This window comes from Mustela erminea, chromosome 17, assembly GCF_009829155.1.
Source record: "Mustela erminea isolate mMusErm1 chromosome 17, mMusErm1.Pri, whole genome shotgun sequence".
Classification (NCBI taxonomy): Eukaryota; Metazoa; Chordata; class Mammalia; order Carnivora; family Mustelidae; genus Mustela; species Mustela erminea.
Genome location: NC_045630.1, coordinates 6050718 through 6077186, shown reverse-complemented (window position 1 = coordinate 6077186; position 26469 = coordinate 6050718). Strand labels below are relative to the sequence as shown.

The 26469-nt window shown below is 42.7% G+C and overlaps 1 protein-coding gene across 2 annotated transcripts in view; it reads right to left on the bottom strand.

The window, feature by feature from the left end:
* The window catches only part of FMN2 (formin 2), a 371000-nt gene that overhangs the window by 17047 nt on the left and 327484 nt on the right, over positions 1–26469 (bottom strand). For both annotated transcript variants that reach the window (XM_032319379.1, XM_032319378.1), the window contains one exon: positions 13227–13376. In XM_032319379.1, the coding sequence (XP_032175270.1) occupies positions 13227–13376 (150 nt within the window). The remainder of the gene's footprint in view (positions 1–13226; positions 13377–26469) is intronic.

The following is a 26469-nucleotide window of genomic DNA, read 5'->3' as shown; positions in this document are numbered from 1 at the left end:
AATGTGTACGAGTAACTCGAGTAGACTGCTAGTCCTTCCCTTCTCCTCACCCAACCAGTTCTAGAGGCTGATCTCCACATGCTGTGTGACAAACTGAAGTTTAAGGACTAGTGATTCTCACAGGCAAACTTCTACTTCTGGCTATTTTAGATTCTAAACAAAGGTCTTGGATTGGGGTAACGATTCTGATCTGTGGGTGTTTCCTGGACCATCAAATACTTTATTCAGTGCTGACCTAGAGATTGTGTCAGGTGCCGCAGATTCAGGGCTCAGCCCCACAAGACTGCCCCCCTTCAGATGCCAATGCCAAGTCCGGGCTGCCACCTGTGCTTCCCATCCACAGGCTAGGATGGAGGGTTAGAACAACCTCCTCGCTGGGTTCAATTAATTGGCCAGAACAGCTCACAGAACTCAGAGAAACATTTTACTTACTAGATCACAAGTTTATTATGAAAGGTTTTGACTCAGGAAAGCTCAGGCAAAGAGCAAGATGTGTGGGTCCCTTTGGGGTTTTATGAAGGTTTTATAACATAGTCATGATTAATTAAATCATTGGCCATTGGTGATTGATTCAGTCTCTCTTCCCCAAGAGGTTAAGGGATGGGACAGAAAGTTCCAACCCTCCAACAATAGGCTTGGTTCCCTGGTCATCCTTCGGTGGCTTTCTAAAAGTCACCCCATAATCTAACAGAAGACATCTTTATAACTCTCATCACCTAGGAAATCCTGAAGGTTTTAGGAGCTCTGTGTCAGAAACTCAGCTGAAAATCAAATACATATTTCTTATTACAAACCACAATATTACAATGCCTAAAAGACATGAGTATTCAAAATACTCTTTTGAAACAGAGTGAATGTCTATATAATCTGGCATAATTTTAAGTTTCATCGTTTTTCAAAGTGATGGTAAATGCAGCCCACTTAGATGCCCATATTCTAAAACAATAGAGAACTATTAATAGGGCTTAAATATATGGGAAAAAGTACTAATTCATTAATATGACTGTAGATTATTTTGTTTATTAAAAAAATAAAACCGCTGGGGGCACCTGGGTGGCTCAGTCAGTTAGGCACCCAACTCTTGGTTTTTGGCTCAGGTCATGATCTCACGGCATGAGACAGAGCTCCGGATCCGGCTGTGTGCTCAGCAGGGACTCTGGTTCTCTCCCTCTGACCCTCCCTGACATTTATAAAAAAATATTTTAAAGATACTTTAAAAGCTATAACATATAAAAAAGCCACACTTCTGTCTTATTACTGGGTTCTGCTACATAGGACCATGACACAAGATTACCCTGATGGAATACTAAGTCAGGACACTTCCAGTGCCCCAGTGCTCCGACTCTGGGGAGACAAGGGTCACTTTGGGTTAATGGAACTCGGGGGCTCAGGCCCTCTCGTCATGTGACTGCCACCTTTCCCTCCAGGGCACTCCCCATCCCTCATCTCCCACCTCCTCCTCAGAAGCACCCAAGGCAGAACCACACCGCGAAGTCCTGGGAGGGACGGTGGTGACCTCACGACTCCGGGTCCACTCTGCTTCCAGCAGAGCAGCGACGGCCTCCACCAACACACTCCGAATTCGGTCCTCATTGAGTCTGCTGTTTCTGAAAATTACGATTCCCTTCTAAAAAGCCAGAAAGCCTGAATCTGCCAAGTCTCCAAAGGACAGGGTGAGCCTACTTGCTCACTGTGCCCCCGATACTTTGATTCTCGTCTGAGCCTCTGCCAAGGGCAGCCATCAGCTAATTCCCTACAATGCAATGGGGGATGCAGGTCACGGTAGAAGAGGGCCGCACGCCCTTTCTGTAAAGGCAGGAGTGGCACGATCCCCATTCTGTAAGGCACAGCTCTCCAAAGAGGACTTTATGTAGCTCAGCATCAAGTTTTAAATCACTCAAGGAAGGAGTCTGTAAGGACACATACGAGCCTTTCTCCAGAGAGAGGTCAGTGAGCTGTGGAGACGCGCTGGCCCGGAACACTTTCCTTCTTCTAGCTACCGAGTGTGACACGTGGGTGCCGGACTAGCGGCTATTCCTAAAGGGAGGGGCAACCTTTATAGTCAGCTGGAGGCGGAGCATAGCCAGGGCTGATGGGACAGGATGGAGACAAAGCCAGTGGATTATTTAGAGGATGTTTAACATGATTCAATGAAGAGAAAATGACAGAGGAAGTTAACAGAAAGACATCCAAGGCATCGAGGACCCTAAGTTGTTTTATTCCAGTTCTTAGGAGATAAAAGCAAAATAAATCCAAATGGAATGAAATAAAGTAAAATATAAAATAAAATAAAATTAGTAAAATAAAATAAAAACTCAATACAACATTCAAAAGGAGTGAGCAGACTTATGTGTATCTGTATATTGGTAATACTATAATTAGAAAACCTAAATTGCAAAACTTTACCATTTTAGTAATTATATTTAGGTACAATGCAATTTTCATTTTTTTGGGTTCTGCAACATTTTTAGTCTTAAAAACTGCAAAATCATAGCTCCTAACACTCTGAGAGCAGGGACGCCTGGGTGGCTCAGTCGGTTAGGCGTCTGTCTCCTGCTCAGGTCGTGATCAGGTCCCACATCAGGCCCCTTGCCCTGCAGGGAGCCTGCTTCTCCCTCTGCCTGCTGCTTCCCCTGCTTGTGCTCTCTCTCACCCTCTCTCTAACAAATACATATTAAAAAAAATTAAAAGAAAAAAAACTCTAAGAGCATTAGAATTTGAATTTTCTCTGAAATTATAATATGCATAAAGAATTATGTATTTATAGTAACTTAAATGATGATGATGATGACATTGACTTGAAGGTCCTTTTAAGGAGGAACAAACCGTAAACAGTAACGTTCTGTATAAACCAAACACCCCAGGCTTAGGTGATACCAATTTGCCGTGATGTTTGTTCAACTGACAGACACTTGCCTTCACTGGAAATGCCAGTCTCCAAGGCCACCTTGTCACTCCACTGCCAGTTCTTTGGCATCAACATGGTCAGTCTTCACTGAGGGCCCATGGGCTAGGGTGCGCCACATAGTGTCTGTCCCTATGACCGGCTCAAAATTCCACTCACGACCTAGCAGCTGCTCATGGTTGAAACTGCTAAGCCCAACTGCGTGTGACAAGCAGAAGCAAAACCCCAGAGCAGCACGTTGGCCAGACGGCCTGCGGGGGGAGGGTCCTGAATCAGCACCCAGAAAGGCCAGGAAAGGGCTGGGGACGTCACAGTGAGAGGGTGAGCGGTTAACTAGACAGAAGTGGGAGACGTGAGGCTTTTCCCCACAGCGAATGCAGACAAATTTCTTTTCCTTTTGTTTTCATTTATGTTAACTCATTATTATATCCACTTTTTTGGTAGGTATTTATCACTTCTTCTTCAGAAATACAGGTTAAGAAAACTTGACGATCTACTCCCATGCAGATAAGATTTGAAAAAAAAAATACTTTTTTGCATAGATGAATAATTTCAAAATACATACACAAATATCTATTATGTTATGTATATTTTTTTTTCGACTTAAAAAAAAAAAACTTTTTTTTTTTTCGTGTTATGTATATTTTTAACATGACTCGTGATTTCCTGAAATGGGTTTACATAGAGAAAGCCCTGGCTCATTTCATCACTACAGAGTCAAGCTATTACAAATTACTCATCATCTAAATTGACGGGGACTTTTTGATTTTGGGATGAGCTCTGCAATTTCTTTTTTTACAGTTTTTGCCAGCAGATTTATTTTTATTTATTTATTTTTTTTAAAGAGTGGGGCATTTCTTTTCTTTCTTTTTTTTTTTTTTAAAGATTTTATTTATCTATTTGACAAAAAGAGAGCACAAGCAGGGGAGGAGCAGGCAGAGGGAGAGAGAGAAGTCGGCTCCCTGCTGAGCGGGGAGCCCAATGTGTGGCTCGATCCCACGACCCTGGGGTCATGACCCGGGCCGGGGGGCAGGTGCTTAATAGACTGAGCCGCCCAGGCACCCTGCCAGCAGATTCATCTCTCAATTTTTGATCTAGCTAATATTCATGTGAGGAGTTAATAGATTTGTGTTCCATGAGTACCTACCAAACTCTAAGGGCACAGGGGAAAGCCTGAGAGTGTACCAGGAAGGAAGACACAAGAGCCAATGCAAACTTCCAGACCATCAGCCATCTAAACAGATCATCACAGGCGGTCAGCATGTGATACCAATTTGCCGTGTCAGCACGTCCAACTGTGCTCCGCGTTTATGCTTACTTAGAACTCTGATGTGAGAAATCGATTTACTTAAAAAAAAAGCTTTATTGAGATATCATTAACGGACTATAAAATTTGCCCATTTAAAGTGGACAACTCAATGTTTCTTTTAGTAAATTCACAGGGTTGGGCAGCTATTTAATTTTAGAACATTCCATAACTTCACTAACCATCCCTCCTCATAACTCTCCCCCCTAAACCCCTGACACAGCTAAACCCCTGACACACTATCTAATCCTACACGTTTGCCAATTCTGGACATTTCCCATAAATCAAATCATACAACAGATAGCCGCTTGTGACTGTCCTCTTTCACTTAGCATAATATTTTCAGGGCTCATCCCTGGTACAGCATATACCAGTGCTTCCCTTTTGTTAATTGCCAAGTAATACCCCACCGTAATAGTCACCTTTCATTTACCCACTCCTCAGCTGACGGACGTCGGAGTTGTTTCTGTCTGTGGCATATTATGACAAGTGCTGCCAGGGCCACATGTGCACACGTATTTGTGTGGAAGTACGCCTTTACTTCTCTTCAGTAGAAACCTCGGGCGGGGTGTCTGGGTCCCGCAGTAACTCTAGTTTAACCTTCTGAGAAGATGCCTAGCTGTCTTCCAAAGTGGCTGCCCCGTTCCTGTAGCAGAGCGCGAGCTTCCCGAGTTCTCCGCATCTCCCCCCAACACTTGTCACCTGCTTGCTTCTTCCTCCCCGGCCATCCCAGGGTGCGTGTCTCTTTCTGGTTTTGATCTACATCTCCGTGACGGCTCATGATACACGGCATCTTTTCATATGCTTACTGGCCTTTGTACTTCTATTCTCAAGACCATTCTCCATTTCCTCCCCACAAAGACACACGGATATCACCTGATTCCTTTTGTATATCCCATACTAAAATACATATCCTTAAATTTCTTCAGGGCTGATCTCCATTCCTGGTTCCCTCACATACACCCCGTCCCCCTCCACGACACACACATACACACTCCTCACATGCTCTCACAAATGATTCCTTTTAAAATTGAGTTTGATGCCTTATCACAGTTGCTTCTAAATCTTAACCAGACTTCAGCAGCAAAACCAAGGAAGTTAATTGCTATTTGTCAAATATAATAACTACCGACATGTCTTGGTCTAAACTTTGCCATCAGCTTCAAATCTGTCGTAGAGACCAAGACCTGAAACACTGTGGAGAGGATCTCTTCCATCTTTACCTCTCGTGACTAGTGTCTGATGCTCCATTATTTACTTTAGAATTCCAAGCTTTTAAGAAGCGTTTCTCATCTCTTGACAGCTTCTCTCCCACTCATGGGAAGAGGGGTGGTGTCTGAGAGTGGAATCCTGAGGCAGAGGAGACGCAGCTTCCCTGCCGCAAGAGTTCAGAGTCACCATGGAGAACAGCATAGTGGGAATGAACTCTGGGGAGCCTCTGACTTCTTACATTTTTCATTATCTTAAAAATCCAGGTTCTGGCAGAAACCCAGACAAACCTAAGAATTGGTTAATTTCACATTTTTCAAATCTAACAGATCTAGACCTCTTCCTCTAGCAGACTATAATCATCACGTTGTTTGAGAATAGTCCTAACAAAACTTAAAGTGACCCCTTAAAAATACCATCTTGCTTGTAAAGGAATAACTTGTTTTCAGCCCATATAAGTTACGTGATGTTATTTTTAATAGGTAATTTAACATATCTACTCCATGAAGCACATTTTGATCCAAAATGGTTTTATACAAACTTTGCTAAGACATCAAAAAACATTTTTAGCAAATGCTGAAGAGAAACTAGTAATTGCTCAGACAACTTTACAAGCCTCTACAAATTTACTGGAAGATATCGCAATGTTTAAATCCTTTTCAAAGCAAAAAATATCTTTGGGCAAGCTACTTTCCTGGCCCTTGGTCCCGATTCTCTGATGGGGAGCTGGAACCAGAAACCCTGAGGGTTGAGTTTCTTCCATTTTTGAACACGAGGCTTTTGAGAAAGGATTTTCCAAGATTTAAAAAACACATCTTGGAAAATGGCACGATCAAGAAGGCAGGCACAGATCTTTTCCATCTAATGTTCACCTTATGATTTTACATCATTCTTGGAGAACTAGGTTCTGGAAAATGAATTTCCTGATATTGGAGGATGCACATCTTTCCCCAACCTTGCCTTCGTAAATCATCTTAGGAGAGAAAGGGTAAGTTTGTATTCTTGATCTCTATCACCCTGGATAATAGGAGCCTGTCAGTGTCTGAGGTGAGACTTGGAATTTTTGGACCCTCTACCACCGGTACGGCTGCAACCCGCCGATAGCAAGTTCGTACAGGTGCGCCTCCAAACTGAATATACAACGCCCCACTTCCTCTCATCTCTGTCACCTTCCCCTGGGTCCACAGCATCCCATCTTTCACCTGGGCCACTATACTAACTTCCTAACTTGTTTCTCAATACCACTGCCCCATCTACTACCATCTGAGTCAACAATCTTTTCATTAAATGAATCTTATCCAGTTAGTCCCTTTGTAAAAACCCCTTTGATGATTTTTCGACTGTGTGCACAAAGAAGTCAATCTCTTATCGTGATCTATGAGCGGCTGGGTGATGGAGCTCCTGCCTATTTCATCAAATTCATCTCAACACCCCCATCTTTCTCAGAGCGCTCCCAATCTTTACTGCCATGTTGTCTTGACCTTCCTAAATCTCTGCCTGGTAGACTCACATATTATGTTGCCCCTTAACATGGCTTCTCCCTCAAATTCTTTAAGTGTCAGCATAAATGTTGCTTCTTCAGAAAGGCCTCCTCTGCCCACACTTTTCTAAATGAACCTCTTCTGCTTTTTGCTTTGCAAAAATGATTCACTATTTTCCTCACAGTACGAATTTCAACCTATAATTCAAAACCATGTTTATTTTTTATTGTCTACTTCTCTCACTAAAGGGGAAGAACCATATGGCCCGAAAATATGGCCAGCACACAGTAGAACACAAGTAATTTTGAATAAGTTAATAAATAAATAAATGAATTATTATGTATTAATGCATATTAATTACTCCTCTAGTAAATGTAGATCACAGTACAGTCCCTACACATTCTCAGATTCCACTGTCAATTGTTGTGTCAAAGTTTCTACGACAAAAATCAGATGCAGGAAGAGAATTTCATTATGTGTTGTTTCTCTAGACACTGATGCCTCAATTAAAGGGGTAAAGGGTTGGCTAAATTCATTTAATACTGCAACACAGCAATGCAGTCCAAGAGGCAATTTCATCTAGGTATCCAGCAAGTACATTATTACGTAACAATAAACCTTCTTCCCTTATCTCCATTCTTTAGATTTACTTTCAATCCCTTCGAAAACAGTCACTTCCTTCTATCCTAACGATGTCCTGGTTAAATCTGAAAATACAGTTCTCTTAAATATAAATTATGGTAACAGGAATATTAACATGGCATGAGGTGCTCCCCAAGTTCATGCATCACCTTCTATAGCCGAGCATTCAAATCCTTTTCCTCTAATTGCAGATTTCAGTTAGGCAGAAACTAGACTTGATTGCCACATGCTTGCAATGGAGTAGTTACCCTTTTTCCTGGGTCATCAAAGACTACGTGTCTCAAAATAAATAAGCCAGTAAATTAAGTTAGACAACACTTTAAACACAACCCTTACTAATGTCACAACTGATTTGTTAAATTAAAATGTCTTAAGTCAACTAAAAATAAAGTTCTGATAGACCACAATGCCAGAGCCATATTACCTTGCCTAGAATGCCCTCACCTCCCTGGACTGCCTGTAAAAATCCTACTCCAACTCCAATCTCCTTGTCGGAAGTCCTCTGGACAGAGTTAAACCTTCACTCCTGCCTAGGTTTCTCCCACTGCTATAACACTATAAGCAGACCAACCGGTTAGCTCACCCAAGATGGGACCTTCACCAACTGGACTTGAATGTCTCCCGTGCATAGTAAAAACTCCATATGGAGTGTGAGAATAATCACAAATAATTTCACAGAACTGTACAGCTGAAGACGCTGAAAAACCGAAGTCTCCTTACAACAGAGCAAAAGTGAGAAGTGGAGTTGTTTGGGGCCCCACTGTCTTCTCCCAGGACCACAGGTCCATCGGGGTCAAACACGTATTCCCAATCAATCCACATTTCTTTCCTCTAATTCATACAGCTCTTACTGTCCAAGCTCCTATGGATTCTTCGGTGGCTAGGCGATACTGACGCCACTGCGTTCCTGAAAATAAAAGAGGTAAGGACAGCCCAGTCCCTGACATATTAACACTGTGTGCTATGTGGGCCCTTTGGGGAGATGTTGAGCAGAATAAATGTTGGTTTGCCCTCCCTCTTCTGGATATACCAAGCTCATTTTAAAAAAATGTTTTCCCATATGTTTTGTGTTGCTCAGTGATGACAAATGTAGATCTTTTTCGAGAAGGATTTCTTTCTAACGATTGCATATGCCTCACTGCAAGTCTATGGAAAAACACCTTTTCTGACTTGACAAAACCAGTGTCAGTTGCCTAAAAGCATCAAAACAGGAACTCCTTTCTGTATCATGATGTCAGTAAGAGGGATGGACCGCGTGAACATTCTCAAACAAAAGTTTGCCCTTGGACGCATCATCAAGACACTCTACGTATCCACAAAGTCACTGAGTCACAAAAGTGCCTTGTATCCACTGAATATGTTCTTAAGATGCTTACCATGCCTTACCGATATGTTACCTTTGTAGCTAGCCATGATCAGGGAATCATTTATATTAGATGATGGAGGAAGAGCCACAGAGCCCTGGGGACGTAGGCACTGTTAACATACTCTAAATATATTACCTCGTTTAGTCCACACAACAACGCCGCAAGAGAGGTATTACCATCACCGTAATGCAGTTTAGGAAACTATGACTTCCTATGGCTAGGCTGGTAAGTGGGAGAGCGAACTCAAAAATCCTCATGTTTTCCAAACCGTATCAATCAGGAAGAGAGCAGACCTTTTTAAGACCTTTCACAGATGTGTAGGAATTCACCCATTCAAGAAATATAGTTACTCAATCATAGGAATCATCAGGGCAAAGCCAGAAAATACAAAGTTACTATCATTCCATAATCAGAACCAAATAGAAATGGTGGGACAGGAAATATTTTTACCCGATTTACAACCTTCAAGATAGTCAACCTGTGAATTCCAAATCAGACCAAGGGACATCGTGAAACCAAAGTTCAGGTTTTTTCTACCATGCTAAGACATTCTGCTAATTACGCAGGTTACTTTTAAAGGCTTAATAAATTTGGGATAGGAATATTATCATTTCCTTTTGTTGGAAACTTCTCTTCCCTAACTCCAGCGACTGTTATGAAGGGAACTATTGATCAGGGCAGCCCTCCTTTCTGGCTGCACAATGGCGTTTGTGAACTACTGAGCTAACTATGGTACCCCACACCTCTGGCCACAGTGCCTGATTCAGAACTGGGTACAACTCCTCTGGAGTTCTTCCTTGGAATTTTTCTAGATGGTGGAGAGTGCCCTCTCCTACTCGGTTGTGAGAATGTGAGTCATGGCTGTGACCAATGGCCACGGCCACCCTTAAAGGAATAGCCCGACTTGGAAACTAGACTGAACCACAGAGAGTGGTAGCAGGGAGACGAGAGGGGGAGAGAGCGAGACCAGGAGGGAGAGAAGAAGCGGAAGGAGAAGGGAGTAGAGGAGGAAAGAGGACATTCAGAAAGACAGATAGTGAGCGACAGCACGGACGTCCCTTACTAACCGCCACAGAACGCAGTTCCAGTGTCTGTAGTCAGGCAACCCACATGCAAGTTCCATCCATGCCCTTCTGGGGTCTGACTGTCTAACAGTGCCTTTCCTTTTGCTTAAAGTATTTGGAATTTTTAAAAAAATCACTTACAAGGATAAACTTCAGCTGTGTAGGAAAGCATGTTCATTATTACTTCGTAAGCTAAGTCATTCCCACGTCTGTGTCAAAGGCAATGATGTTAACAAGTCAAGTCAGCAAATATTCATGGAGACCAGCAGGGTGGAAAGGCACTGGCTTAGGGGCGGTGAGAGCTACATCATAAACGAAGGTACAGAACTTCTCAGTGGGAAATGAAGACTAAAAGGCAAACGTCAGCATGGTTATGGTATTCAGTGAAAACAGACACGTCATTAGGCATCATCAGAGTATAAGACTCACAAAATAGGCACATGATAAATACAGGGTACAGAGGAGGGAACAATCTGGTTGGGGTTACAGACACCCCATTTTAGGTATCTGTAGCGCGATGTGAAGTTGCACTCAGCTCGACACAGACTGCACTAGATGTGTAACACCCTTCATTGACCACATCCTGTTTCTTAGCAATGTCTGAGGGGATGAAGCATTCCTAAAATGCCCTTCCATTTACGACAGAAAATAGGATGCAAAGCTTTCACTAGGCCAAGGCTGGCTTCATGGGTGCTGTTTGTGCACTTTTTGGAAGGGCTCTGTACTTGCCATCTTGAAACTCTTTAATAATTTTTAACAAGCCCCCCCCCCCCCCCTTTACATTCTGTACCGTCTCCTGGAAACTGTCACTGGTCCTTACGCTAAGGAAAGGAACAAAGGTTTTCTACAAACCAATCAGACCAATGGTCTTATCAAAGCAGCCAATGTGCCAGCAGGTGAATTTCAGAAGTTAAAGGGCAGAGCACCACGATTTGTAAAAGCGAATGATTCTGAACCGTGAGGAGCCTGCAGGGAAGGGCACCTGGCATCCGCCAGCTCAGAACGCTGCCGCCAAGGGGTGAGCAAAGTCACCGAAGGTTGAGTCAGAGAAGTCTGGGTACCGTCCTAGGACAGGACGGGCACAGGATGAAGAATGCAAGCGGCAGGCGGGCGGTTTTACGAGACGCCCAGTGGGGAGGAGCTGGCTTGGGTCACGTTAAATGCATAAAACATCAGGGAACAGTGGACCGGTACCCAAGCTTTACCTAGAGACACAGCTCGACCTCGTGGAGCCCAGGCTGGGGGAGACCGTGTGACCCTGGGGGGGCGGTGGGCAACCGCGTTAGTCCGTCCCAGCAGCTCCCTGAAGGGCATCTCCCCGGCTCTGGCGCAGAGTAAAGGCGAGCCGCAGCGGAGGTCGCCCACCTTGTGTCCCAGGCCCCCCGGCGGCACCGCCACGGGAACACGCCGCCCGCGCCCGCACATCGCCTCCGGGCCGGGCTGCCGGGACGGTGACCCCCGGACCACCGCGCCACCCCTTCGGTCTCGCGGCCGCCCGACCCTCCTCACTTCCATCCTCACGAGGACTCTGGCCCCAGCCACCAAGCAAATAGCGGCGCGCGGTGAGACACCCTGTCGGGGCGCCCGGCTGGCTCGGGGGTGCAGCATCTGCGTCGGGATTTCAGTTCCGGGCCTGATCTCAGGGCGTGAGATCGAGCCCCGTGTCCGGCTCTGCGCTCAGCGTGGAGCTGGTCCTTCCCTCGGCTCCTCCCCTGCTCGCTCGCTCTCTCTCTCCCTCTTTCAAATAAATAAATAAATAAATAACCTTTAAAAAAAAAAAAAAGGAAAAAGAGCTATTCATCTCTCAGATTTGTACAGTTGTGTGACTGACTTGTCAGCTCTTTTCCAGGGGAATACGTTGAGATTAGAGATGGCCCGTGGGGGCCCGTGGGGACAGGAAGGGAGGTTGTAGGGGATGCGAAGTCAAAAAAAGGTTCCTCTTCACGATTTTCCAAACCGACAGCCCTTGCTTGGTAGAAAAAATTTTCAGGAAGATAATCTATGGCCAAGTCTGAAGCACACGGACGACAATTTAAGTGTGCCTGTATTTCAGTGACTCGCTCTCCTAGCTCACCTGCATGGGACTTGTGACTAAAATCGCATCTTTTCGGTTAACCCATAATGATGACCTTCGGAGTATAGAATGAATACTTAAAGCATCTTCCCTTCTGTTCAGACCACTCTGTTTCCATCTACTATTCACTGAGGTATAGCTTCTTCTATGAAAACACCGTGAAATCCAAGTAATTAATTACATGAGTTAGCACTCCCGCCACAGTCTATGTGCTCAAAAAACGCCAGCCATTGATTTCAACTGATTTCAGGATGTATGCTCTCAGAATCTACTGACAAATGAAAACTCGGCAGACAATCACGGTTTTGTATGTACGGAAGGCAGTAAGCAGAAACTGTGGAATTCTGTGGCATGACGACCGAAGTCCCTCAGGATGCACGTGTGCTAAAGATCTAAAGCAAAGTCATGGTTAGGGCAAGGATGCTGGAAAGCAGCGGATGGGTTCTGTTCTAGCATGTGGCTTTCGGGGTGATTGTGCCTCATTTGCCTTCTCCCGGTAGACCTAGTTATTTAGGGCTGCTGTCCTGGGAGAGCTAGCCTTCCTCCTGAATTAACATTAATACACCTCTACAGAATTTCATGATCAGTGACAAAGGCTTTATTTCATACACCCCAAAGAAAAAACTTCCCTTCATTCCTGAAAAAGTTTACTTTAGGAAATGTGGTATAATTCTACAAGAATCCTGAAAGATCTTTTAAAAAATACCAATCATCTGCTTCCTGGTGACATCTGCCAGAAACTTCAATACAAATGGTGAAATTTGGACAGTGTCTCATGAACTGAGCAAAAACAAGACAAAACAAAAATGATTCATCTTACCTTTATACGGTCTTTGCTGTTGGTCTTTTGAGGTGAGCAGGGTTATCATCTCAGCAGGGTTGTTCCACTTACATGATCTGCTTTTTTGTGGTTTCCTCCTCACAGAAGTTGTTTTACCAGACGGTGGTCCTGGCAAACCATTTCCCCTGCTACGCTCTGCAGCATCAGAGCCTCTGGGCCAACCTTCTTACTCAAACTCCAAATTTTGTCAGTTCTCAGCACCCTGTTAGACTCGATATCCCAGGTTGAGGGCCATCTAATTTTTCATTTACGCTAGAAAAGTTGGCAACCCCAGTGGTGTCACACCTAATAAAATACCAGTTTTAAAATGCCATTGTGCAAACGAAAAAAGACCTACCTTTCTTGTAGAATGAGTTTGTTCTCTTTCTTCCAAAAGTCTTTAAAGTCAGAGCTGAATTCATGCCAGATACTGAAGAAAACATTCGGGGACACCTCCTTTTCTCCAAGTTTTGCCTTCATGAAGAAATAGGCTGTCGTCTCCAAAAAGCTGTCAAAGCACACACAGGAGCATAAAAGCTGTGATTACTTTCCAATATGGGATATTCTTCCTTCATCCAAATGGTGATTTCATTCATACACGGTTATTATTACTAAGAAGACGCAAACTCTTCAAGCATCAACAGTAGTCGCTTACGGTTTTATGTTAGAGTTTTGGATCCGGATAGTAGCAGCTGACTAGAATCCTCTATATACTGATAACTACCCTTGGTCCAATTCCATTGTCAAAGTTAATCACTAAGTGCCTGATATACTGCAGGAATAAGCGTAGTATCAAGTCGGGACGTACTGTAAGTAGTGGGTCTCTACTTTCCTTCTACACTCTACAGTAATGAAATATTAGCCATTTGTCCCCAAACTACTATGTATTCTCTATGTATTTTATGTTGCTTACATACAGCTGGGTTTCCTACATTGCTGAGGAGAAAAGGAAAAAGCGAGTCCCAGGAAATGGTGACAAAGACTCTCACCAGATCATGGCAGTATCATTGACTGGATACCAGGAAGGCAGCCAGCTCTGGGACTGTGGACTGATGTGTCAGTCTTTATTTATTTATTTATTTAGTTTTATGAAGATTTTTAAATTATTTATTTGACAGACAGAGATCACAAGTAGGCAGAGAGGCAGGCAGAGAAAGAGAGGGGAGGAAGCAGGCTCCCTGCTGAGCAGAGAGCCCCATGTGGGGCTCGATCCCAGGACCCTGGGATCACGACCTGAGCCGAAGGGAGAGGTTTTAACCCACTGAGCCACCCAGGCGCCCCTGATAGTGTCAGCCTTTAAAAGGTGCTGCTTCATAATACAGCTACATGAAGCTCAGAAGGTTTCAGAAGGCCTCGTTGACAAAGAACATATAACTGGTAAATGGTACCTTTATGACTCAACAAAAGTCTTCCATTCCCATAAAAAATGCCCTGAAAAGGACCTAGGCCAATGAAACCAGGAATGTCATGGAGAGGACACCTGGGCAGCTGGTGAGCGTATGGCCAGAGCTACTGCAAAAGGAGTGACAGTCCAATAACCTTTGCCACCGCATCCCTTTTCTCCCCTACCCTGGCAGGGGCCGGCACTTTTGCTGCTACACAAACCTCTGATTTACTGATTTACTATGAAGCAAACATTTCTAAGACAACTTGAGTTTGCCGCATCGCATTGTTCGATTAAAAATATGTGCTCACACGTACACACATCAACACACATGTGTGTACGTATTCAGTTTGTCCTATAGCTGATTTCAAATCCTTATCCTGGAAAGTATATGAAAACTATCTCCTTGAGATGAGCACTAGTAAAATGAGATATGTAGGTAAACATGCTCAGAAGGGGAAGGAGACCGAACCTTACACACGAATAAAGAATTCACAGTCACCCTGTGACCAACGGACTAGTCTCTTCTGTTTTTAAACTCGCCTCACGGTAGTCTCTAAGCAGTGAGATTCCCAGGGACGCCAGGTTTTCGATTCTGGGGCGAGACGACAGCATGCATTTGAGCACATGTGTAGCTCCCGGGAATTATGTATTTCTCCCTAGTTTGCCTCGTAGGAAAAATGACAGATTAGAGGCAGTCAATCCTGAGAGAGCCGGGCTAAGTGGATACGGTATGTGAGAATCTGGCCGTCCTGAGCCATCGTAATGACATCAGAATGCGTCCGCGGGATGTGTTGATGGGGTGAGGACTGCCAGGAGAGGAGACAGCCGGCGGCAGGAATCGTCTAAGACAGATCTGGGTCATATTTTATTAAAACTGATAAAGTACACACATACTTCCCTCCTGAGAAAACCGCTCATTCTCCTTATGAGCCCAAAGACCATTTACGACCTGTATGGCAGAAATTAGGTCTCAGATCCCTGACATCCATTTACTCTTTTCCACCACTTCTTGGTATTTATGCTTCCTAAATTGATCATTAAAGTCCAAGCCAGTTAGTCTGGGCAGACATACCTAAGCTGTCATAACTGGTTCCTCTCTTTAGCCACTTAGAACATTTTGAAAGTTCTATCACGAGGCAGCAAGGTCTAAAGGAGCGAATAGAGGATTCAGAATCATAAACAACTGAATTCCAAAACACGATTTTCCAAAGTGTTTGTTACATGTTTCAACACAAAACAAATTTGCTTTGTATTACATGTTATTTTCCATCACAAATACTGTGTATTCTACATTATATAATAAGAAATGTGAATACATATTTACTAAAAATTTTCTCTAAACTGTAACTAATTCAATTGAGGTTGAGTTATTAAAAACCATTCATGCGGGGTGCCTGGGTGGCTCAGTGGGTTAAAGCCTCTGCCTTCGGCTCAGGTCATGATCTCAGTGTCCTGGGATCGAGCCCCGCATCGGGCTCTCTGGTCAGCAGGGAGCCTGCTTCCTTCTCTCTGCCTGCCTCTCTGCCTACTTGTAATCTCTGTCTGTCAAATAAATAAATAAAATCTTAAAAAAAAAATTCATGTGATCATGTTCCCTTGCAGACATTTTTGAATTACTGGCTCGCACACAGGTTTCTGATACTGGTAGTAATTATTCTAATTATTGAATAATTTCCCCTTGGCTTTGTCATAAATTGCCTACATAGCTTTAAGAAGGCAGCAACTTCCGAGTTTCAGTTTTGAGCTTTTTAGTATCTTCAGGTATAAAGTGGAGGTTATGTCTGCTTTTCAAGGTTGTCATAAAGATTCAGTGAAAAGTACTTGCATGTTACAAACTAAAATAGCAATACATGTATTAACTTTGTAAGAAGGATTTTTCACAAAAAATGCTCTTTGTGCAAGACTCAATGAACTTGGGAGACATACGAGATCCTGCAATTGAACCGAAGTCAGCGTGTGAACGTGCTGAACAGTGCGAGTCTCGATGATGACGACCTGCGTGTGCAGCCGTTGCTCTGGAAGTGGCCGCGGTGAAAGAGCGTGTCGCCGAAGCAGGACACAGAGTAAAGACTTACTGGAGGATCACGAATACTCTCCCAGCTGCATTCGACCACCGCACTCCCTAGAATACGTCATAAGCTCTTTTCAAAAATAACCAAATAAATGATGGGCAATAATTTCGACAAGTTATCAAGGTACCTTGTATGCTAGAGGCATTTTTGGTTATATAATCCTATGTAGTATTAGGTGGCACTCAGCTAATTCAGTCATATTTATTTGACATGAAAGAGACCCATCTGGATGCGGGTGGAAGGGATAAATCCCATGCCTTCTGAATTATCCCCCACCCTTTAAAAAAAAAATTTCCTAAATTGGAATCCACGAGGGTCCCATCCAGCAAACAGCAACACAGGAGCACAAAAGAGGGCAGGCATTTTATCTGGGACTTTCCTCACTACCGGCTGTTCTGTGGGACACTCTTGAAATGACGGTGACACTCTAGGAGCCAGTAGTGGAAAGAACCATAGTTATAATGCAAAGAAAATGCAGCAGTCAGAGTAAGAGACAACTCCAGAGGTCACTGAATAATCCAGACCCTGCAATCAGGATTCGTAAGTAGACCTCTCTGGAAAAGATCAGCACTACACCTCCTTTGCTACAAACATGAAATAGTACAAACTTATGGCTCTGCAATACACTCAAGGTAGCCACAGGGTTCTGAAAAGATAGCTTCAGCAGAACTGTTTTGAAATCTCTCAATCCCCACATCAAAACAGAGAGAACTGAGATATTAAAAACCAAAACTGATTAAAAAAATAATCTGCAAAAACACTGTGCCCAATATCACCACAAACCTCCAAATACAAACAGGGGAGAAAAACCATTGACAACTCAAACCCTAAGCTGTGACACTGTCCATATGGGAGGAGGCAGAGGAAAGCACCGGGGGGGGGGGGGGTGTCCCGAAAAACAGAAGAAACCCTGAATCACAGGCGCCCCTGAAAATTGTTTAAGGATACCTGAGAGGCACAGCTGATACTGCAAGGGGTTTTATACACTCTGGCACATGGAAGGGAAGATCCACAGTCAGCTCCGAAGTGGCTGGGGACAGCCTGAATCTATGAAGTCTTAGTACTAACCCAGAGAAACGCCCTCTTTTGGCAGAGCTCTGCACTGGTAGAAAATGCTGGAGTAGATTCAAATTGTGCAGGATAAAGAAAAGGATGGAGGAAATAGAAAATGCAGATATTAGAGGGGGTAAATCTGCAGGCAGTAGGAGGTCATTTTTTTTTTCTTTTTTACCATTATGCACAGGCAACAAAAGAGAAAGATCTAGAGCAGAAAAGCCACAAACGGACTAAAATTTAAAACATAAAATACCAAAAGATGTGGGAGCAGATGAAGCAGTGCTTAGAAATTCAGAACTTTAAAACACCTTTAATTAGAAAAATCAAGGTGTGAAATAAGTAATATGGGCATATAACTCCAGAAACGGAAGATGAGCTAATGGAACTTGACTAAGCAGAAGAATGGAATAATGCAGAGAACATTTAGTAAGAAACAGAAAGTAAACCTTACAGAAAATTAGCGAGATTAACTGGCTTACTGAAAAATTTACTAAAGTTGATAGGCATCTACCATCACTGATAAAGGAAAAAAGAGGAAACATAAATTACCAACACCACAGATGAAAGCGGGTTTATCGTGATAGATCACACAGGCCTCAAACGTATAATTATCAACAATTTTATGCCAAAATGTATTAAAAATTGAAAGTCTGAGGATTGCTGGAGGGGAGGGGAGTGAGAGGGCTGGGCTGGTTGGGTGATGGGACACTGGGGAGGGTCTGTGCTATGGTCAGTGCTGTGAAGTGTGTAAGACCGATGAGTCACAGACCTGTACCCCTGAAGGAAGTAATACATTATAGGTTAATAAAAAAAAAATTGAAAGTAATCTCAGTTATTTCAATAAGTGAAATTTGTTTCAATAATTATTTTTTATAAACATGTAATAAAAAATATCCCTTTGCAAATACTTGTAGTCCAAATTGTTTCATAGGTGCATTGACATATATTTAATTACACCTAATTAATGACATATTTAATGAAGACATAATGCCAATTTAACATTAACTTTTTCAGAAAACAGAGTGAGAGCAAGTTCTTAACTCATTTTATAAGGCCAGCATTACTCTGATGTTGATACCCAAAAATAAAAACATATGGGAAAAAAAGAGAAAGTTTTATAGATCAATATCCCTTGTCAACAACAGTAGAACATCTTTCATATAATATTAACAAACTGAAAGCAGCAATTTCAAAAATGGATACTATGTCACGAACACCCAGAGTTTATGCCAATACAAAGTTGTTTTACCATCTGAAAAGCAATGAGTGTAACCTGTCGCATGAGCCGAGTAAAGAAAGGCCATATGGTTATTTCACTAAATGAAGACAAAATTTTTTTAAAAAATTAAATACAAATGATTATAAAAAAAGGCAAAAAAATCTTTGTAAGACAGGAATAGAAGTAAACGTACACAATTAGATAAATGGCATCTGTGAAAAGCCTGTACCTAACATCATAGTCAAAATTATGCCCGCCATATAATTCCATTTACATGAAATCCAAGTATATCCAAAATTAATCTATGTTGATAGAAAACAAAATAATGATTGCTTCTCCAGAGAGGTGTGGGGTAAACAGAGTGAGGCAACAGAACGGTTTTGAGTGATGTTTGAATGGGCATTAATCACTGAACCTGTTTTATTGTATAAATTATGCCTTGATTAACACAAAGAATGGAAGAAAGTAAGAAAAACAAACAAAAAAAGGAGAGCTAGGAGACTGAGAAAGAACTGGAAGGAGACTGCGATTAAGTCCTATGCTTAACAGTTATTAAAAAAACAAAAAAGAAACCAGGGATAAACTAGAGTTTCTACGGACCAATGAAAACAAGCCAGAGAATGCCAGAGCCTGCCAGAAACAGGCCTAATAAGCAGATGAAAACAGTTGGCTAATATTTTAAGATAAGCTAAAAGAAATTAATAAAATGATATCAGCTATAATAAATACAATTAAAAGTAGAAAAAAAACCCTCAGAAACAAGGTGGTATAATTTAGTAAAGAACCATGAAATTTAAAATATTTCACACATGAAGTCTGAACTGGAAACTCACAAAAGTTACTAAGAAAAATGTATCATTTATTAATAGAAACAGAAGATAAAATGAAAGAAAAAACTTTAAATCAAAGAGAAATGAAGAAAGTAAAGAGGAAGCTACAAATGTAGACGACATTCTCACAGGTGTATTGTAAAAGCCCCTCCAAAAGATAACCAAAGGGCGCCTGGGTGGCTCAGTGGGTTAAGCCTCTGCCTTGTGCTCAGGTCGTGATGGCTCAGGTCATGATCTCAGGGTCCTGGGATTGAGACCCGCATAGCATCTCGCTCTCTGCTCAGCAGGGAGCCTGCTTCCTCCTCTCTCTGCCTGCCTCTCTGCCTACTTGTGATCTCTCTGTCAAATGAATAAATAATCTTAAAAAAAGAAAAAGATAAATCAGTGGAACAGAACGCATATTTAAAAATATGATTCAGGAACTTTTTTTTTTTAAATAAATAAAAAGTGTTTGAAGCTACATGTTAAAAGGGCATGTCAATAATCAACACTGAGACATATTCTAGTAAAACTACTGTATTTAAAAAAGAAAAAAGATCCTTTGGTCATCATGCAAAAAAACCAACTGACTTTTGAATATAAAGGGCAGAGAAGAGCTATTTTCAGGATGAACAAATTGAAGAAATATTGTTCTAATGTTCAGTGATCAAAGAATCTACTAGAAAATGAGATTCAGAAAGTCAAGATAACGGAAGAGACTCTGATGTAAGGATTAGCAGCTCAGGTTTCTCAACCTAGGAAAGGATACAGGATGTCAGACCTTAAAAGTTAAGAACTGTGCCCTGAACTTGAACTATACGTGCTGAAAGGAATTAACAACGTACTTTAATTCTAGCTCTGTCTACAAGGCTAGTTACAGTACTAATTCAAAAGCAATAAAAGTACAACCCAGGTTTGTGATCTCCAAAGACGATTCTAAATCATGATCCCAGGGCTACCTGAAGAAATAGCTCAATCCAGGACAGGGGAAAAAGTGTACAAAATGAACCTGGAACATTCTATCAAAGAAGACAGTAAAGGAAGATCTTGTCAAAAATAACTCAGAAGTAGAAAACCAAAGCTGGTGGCACCACAATTCTAGACTTCAAGTTCTATTACAAAGCTGTGATCATCAAGACAGTGTGGTACTGGCACAAAGACACAAAGATCAATGGAACAGAACAGAGAGCCCAGAAATGGACCCTCAACTCTATGGTCAACTAATCTTTGACAAAGCAGGAAAGAATGTCCAATGGAAAAAGGTCAGTCTCTTCAACAAATGGTGTTGGGAAAATTGGAAAGCCACATGCAGAAGAAGGAAACTGGATCATTTCCTTACACCACACACAAAAATAGACTCAAAATGGATGAAAAACCTCAGTGTGAGAAAGGAGTCCATCAAAATCCTTGAGGAGAACACAAGCAGCAACCTGTTCGACCTTAGCTGTAGTAATTTCTTCCTAGAAACATTACCAAAGGTAAGGGAAGCAAGGACAAAAATGAACTATTGGGATTTCATCATTTCAAAACTTTTTCACAGTGAAGGAAACAGTCAACAAACTAAGAGGCAATATTTCTGCAAAGAAGACATCCAGATGGCCAATAGACACAAGAAAAAGTGCTCAATATCACCTGGCGTCAGGGAAATACAAATCAAAACCACAGTGAGAAACCATCTCACACCAGTCAGAATGGCTAAAATTAGCCAATCAGGAAACAACAGGTGTTGGCGAGGATGTGGAGAAAGGGGAACCCTCCTATGCTGCTGGAGGGAATGCAAGCTGGTGCAGCCACTCTGGAAACCAGTATGGAGGCTCCTCAAAGAGTTGAAAATAGAGCTACTCTACAGCAATTGCACTACTGGATATTTACCCTAAAGATACAGATGTAGTGATCCGAAGGGACATGTGCACCCGAATGTTTATAACAGCAATGTCCACAACAGCCAAACTATGGAAAGAGCCCAGATGCCCATCAACAAATGAATGGATAAAGAAGACGTCACACACACACAGGAATATTATGCAGCCATCAAAAATTGAAATCTTGTCATATGCAATGACATGGATGGAACTAGAAGGTTTTATGCGAAGCTAAATAAGCCAGTCAGAGAAAGACAATTATCATGATCTCACTGCTATGAGGAATTCAAGAAACAAGAAGAGGATCAGAGGGGAGGGGAGGGGAAAATGAAGCAAGACGAAACCAGAGAGAGAGAGACTCTTAATCTCAGGAAACAAACTGAGGGTGGCCAGAGTGGAACGGGGGTCGGAGGGAGGGAGTGGGTGATGGACACTGGGGAGGGTATGTGCTATGGATTGTGTAAGACTGATGATTCACAGACCCGTACCCCTGAAACAATATACTACAGGTTAATAAAAAATAATATAATAAAAGATAACTCAGAAGTGAACTTAAAGATGAAACATTTTGTATTAGTAAGGCAAATAACTACAAAGGACTGAAATACCTAAAAATATGCTTAATTCAATGAGATCATCATAATGCTTAAAACTTTAAAAATGTATTTACTTAATTTTGGAAAATGCTAGCTAACTACCTCATTATTATCTACAGCTATTTACTCATCTGCAAGAAATATAGGACAGAGGATCAGGTTTCCTGTATTAATAGGCTAAAATCAGGAAAATCCAGACTTTGGAGAAACAGCACAGGACTGCTATGGACTGAATGTTTGTGTCCAAAAATTTCATATGCCAAAGACCTAATCCTCAGTGTAATCGTATTTGGAGATGGGAGCTTTTGGAGATAATTAGGTTTAGATGAGGTATTGAGAGAACAACCCCTAAGATTAGTGATCTTAGGACGAAGAAGCCAGACCTACTTCCACCCCAGTGTCTGCCTTGTGAGAACACGAAGCAACAGCTGTGTGCAAGCCAGGAAGAGGACGCTCACCAGACCCCAAATCTGCCTTGGACATTGGAGCCTCCAGAACAGTGAGAAATAAATGTTTATTGTGTCAGCCACCCAACACAGGATATTTTGTTATAAAAGTCAGAACCAAGACAAGAAAAAAATGACCTAGTTTCCTCCCTAAATAAAGGTAAAGGGGGAAAAGACGTGTTGTGGGGAAACTATAATAAAGACTTAAAAGATATCATCTAATTATAATGGTTGGAATTTCTTTATCTCCTGTTTCAAACATACTGTAACAAATTAAAAACATTTATAATATATACGAACAGATTAGACTTTTGAAAAGAGACTGGATATTCTGGAACATTAGGGACTCTTCTTATTTTTAGGGGTAAAAGGGGTTGTGTTCTTTGAAGCGGATCTTTCAGAGATACGGACTAAAACACACCGATGAAATCACGGCTGAGGAGGGTTTGCTTCAGAGATACTATGGGAGCGGCGAGTGGTAAGAGGTTCGATGAGACCGACCTGCTGACTGTCACAGCTGGCTGAGGGCTACGTGGTGGGTCCTAAAAATATGCTTTCATTATGCTTCAATTATCCTTTAAAATATGCTTAAACATCCTTTACCTTTGCACGCGTCTTCACTTTTCCATAATGAAGAATGTTCTTTTAAAGATTTTTTTTTATTCCTTTGACAGAGAGAGAGCACAAGCAGGGGGAGTGGCAGGCAGAGGGAGAGGGAGAAGCAGGCTCCCCACGGAGTCCGATGTAGGACTCGATCCCAGGACTCTGGGATCATGACCTGAGCCGGAGCCAGACGCTTAATAATAAATAAATCATTCAGCCCCCGAATTATTTATTTATTTATCATTTTTATTTTATTTAATTAATTTATTTTTAAAGATTTTATTTATTTATTTGACAGACAGAGATCACAAGTAGGCAGAGAGGCAGGCAGAGGGGCGGGAGAAGCAGGCTCCCCACTGAGCAGAGAGTCCAATGTGGGGCTCGATCCCATGACCCTGAGATCATGACCTGAGCCAAAGGCAGAGGCTCAACCCACTGAGCCACCCAGGCGCCCCAGAATTTTTTTTTTTAAATTAAAAATGCACATACACAAGGCTATAAGTCTCTTTCAAAACGGCATTCTAGAACTATTTTTAAAAGGCTAGAACATTTCTTAAAAGACCTCTACTGGATATTGTTTTTGACTATGAGTTACGTTCCACAGATAATCAAAACAGACAGCTTTGATTTCCTTATTTGAAAAGGGGCCATACCACAAAATGAGAATTATATTCTTTCAAACTCCTCATCTGTTTTTAAGGCAGTTCTCTTTCTGGGAACCGTGTGCATAAAGAATGACTCAAAGTTTGGTTTTTATTACAATGAAAAGAGGTGTTAGTAATTATCCTAAAATAGCATTTTCTTGCCACAGGTTAGGATCTATAAGGAGAAGCAAACGAAATATTTAAAACTGAGATACTGTCTGTCCTTGCTATCAGTTAATTCCCATCCATAAACAGGATTTACCCCTAGAAAGTACTACATAAAACCCTGCCTTTAAGCCCAAGTCTTGGGAGCACCTGCTCCACTGCAGTCCTAGAAAAGGGCACTCTTGCTTCCATTGAGTACATCAGGTAGTAACTTTGTGCCCAGCACCACAAACGGCAGGGCCAAGACACTGGAGAAGGCAATCTCAATTCCATTACTTCCCTGAAGAACATTTCTTTCGGGTTAACAAATAAATGAATCAAGGTATTGGACAAAGCAGTCAGCCGCGTTAAGCCTCCAGTGTCCCACGCCCCCAGGCACTGCCGGGGCTGCTCTCAGAATCGGATCGCCCTCTCAGCATCCCCCGCATCAAACACACGTCATGAAGGATAAACTCGTCTGAGATAATGTTTAGAAAACACTCAGACTTATTCTTCAGCACCTGAAAGCATGTCTAATACGACACAAGAGAGGGCTTTTTGGTACGTGGCGGGGGGCTCCAGAAATAATCCCTGTTATGGAAAAAAGGATGGATCCACAGGAATGATCCAGAATGAGGGACCCAAAGATGAGCAGATTTTCAGGGCACTGGGTGCCTCAGCCGGTTAAGCATCTGGCTCTTGATCTGGACTCAGGTCATGATCTCAGGGTCTCAGCCTGTTACAGGGCTCCTCGCTGGGCGTGGAGCCTGCTTAAGATTCTCTCTCTCTCTATCCCTCTGCTCCTCCCCGTCCCCCTCCCATGATGTACGCACGTGCTCTCTCTCTCTCAAAATTAAAAAAAAAAAGGAGGGGGGTTGATTTTCAGAGTCATCAGCATCTTTACTTTCTGATGTCAAAGAGACCTGCGACCCCAGGTAACATAATAGCTCCACAGCATCCTTCCCCACTGGCTTCTTGTTCCCATCAGTCTAGCACACAGGAGTTGTTCAGGAAATATTTGCTTAAAGAATGATTCTTGGCTTAACAACTGGTATGGACCATTCTAGGGAGGAAAAAAAAAACCTTGATTTTGAGAAATTTAGTAGTAGAAAAAAAAAATTCTGTTAGGCCTTTAAAGCCTGCCATTAAAAAAACAAGAGTTTTGAATTGGAAGGACCAAGATTTAGTTCTAGTTCTACCCCAAGCGGATCTCTGCTGACTTCATGAGCTTCTCCAAGCTCCGCCATCTCATCTGTAATAGGAGAATGACGGGGCCTCCTGCCTAATCGGATCCTTACGAGGATTGATGAGATCAAGGAGGCAATATGCTCCTTGGAGTTGTCAGGTACACAATAAGATTGTGAGTGGGGGTCCTACTGCCCTGGCCACCACTGCTTCATCCTTCCCAGAACGTTCGCAGAGTGTGAAAAGACCTGGTACCTGTTCCTCACACAGACACACGAGGGGCAATGATTCCTTTCTTTCCTAGACCCTCACATAATTAGGAAACAGCACAGGACCAATTTATAGATTAAAGCCAATACCGTTCTGTCAGTCTCCCGGGACAACAGGCCAGTGCCCGGTGGGGTGAGCACGTCACCCATTCCTCCCGGCTCGTCTGTGCAGTTTATGTCAGTCGGCTTAAGAGAGGGTTTGCAGTAACCCTGCCAAGAGAAGTCCTCTCACTTGGGTTAAAAGAGAGAAAAACACGCTTTCACCCTGGCACCATGTAAGAGATGAACAGTACAGGATTCCATCCTTCCTCCTCGAGTCTCCTTCATGCAACGGCTTCATATGCACGACATAGGTTTGGTGGATATGTACACACACGCGCGCACACACACACAGAGACACACACACAGCACACATCTTCCGGCACCTAGTTAACGAACACATCCCAGCCCCCAGCTAAGCAAAGAGGTCTGCTGAGAGTAGTAAGTGTAGTAATAAGAAGGAGGAACTTCTCCTTCCTCCCACTGCAAATACAGCTCGAGTTATCAGTAAAGCTGATGCCACAATTCACGTCTGAGTTGTTGTTCTTATGTTCTGCTGCGTCTCCAAGCTCTGAGCCGACAGGAGCAGGTCATTTATTAATTTCCTCTCTCTCTAATGCTAATGCCAACGAGCTTGGGGACCAAAGTCCCCCCTCCCCGGCTCAGTCGCCAGCGTGGCGGTTCAGGCTGTTCTGAGCCGCGGCTGTGTTTGCACCGTGGGTGGAAGTGAAGGGTCTGCTGAGGTCGTTTCTTCGGCACATTCTCTGATCAGAGCGGCCTTTCCGTGAGTCAGCAATTTAGTCCTGGCCCCATCTGAGCTGGGCCTGGGGGCGGGGGGTGCTTTCCTCTCAGTTGCCTCTGTCACCGTCGCTTCTCTCTTAATACCATTGTCCTTCTGGAGCACAGCAAAAGCGTCACATGCTAAATGACAGTTCATACACAGACGAAGAACTGCACATTTATGACTCAATTTAGTTCATATAGGCCAGATCAAGGACATAAAGCATCTCAGTATGAAATACGAGGCCAAGAGAACATACCAGTTTAAATGAGCTGCCAAGGATCATCATCATAAATCTTCTCTTGCTTTTGCCTTTTTATTGTGCAATGTTGGATTTTGTAACATTATTCTCCAGAACAAACTAAAATCTCAAGAGAAAGATCTATTTTCAGTTAAAACCTTCCACAAGTAACGGCAGTTTTTGGAATCCAAATCACCTCTTTACTTCTACCTCCCTCCTGCACCCCCCAGAGGAACGTACATGAAGTG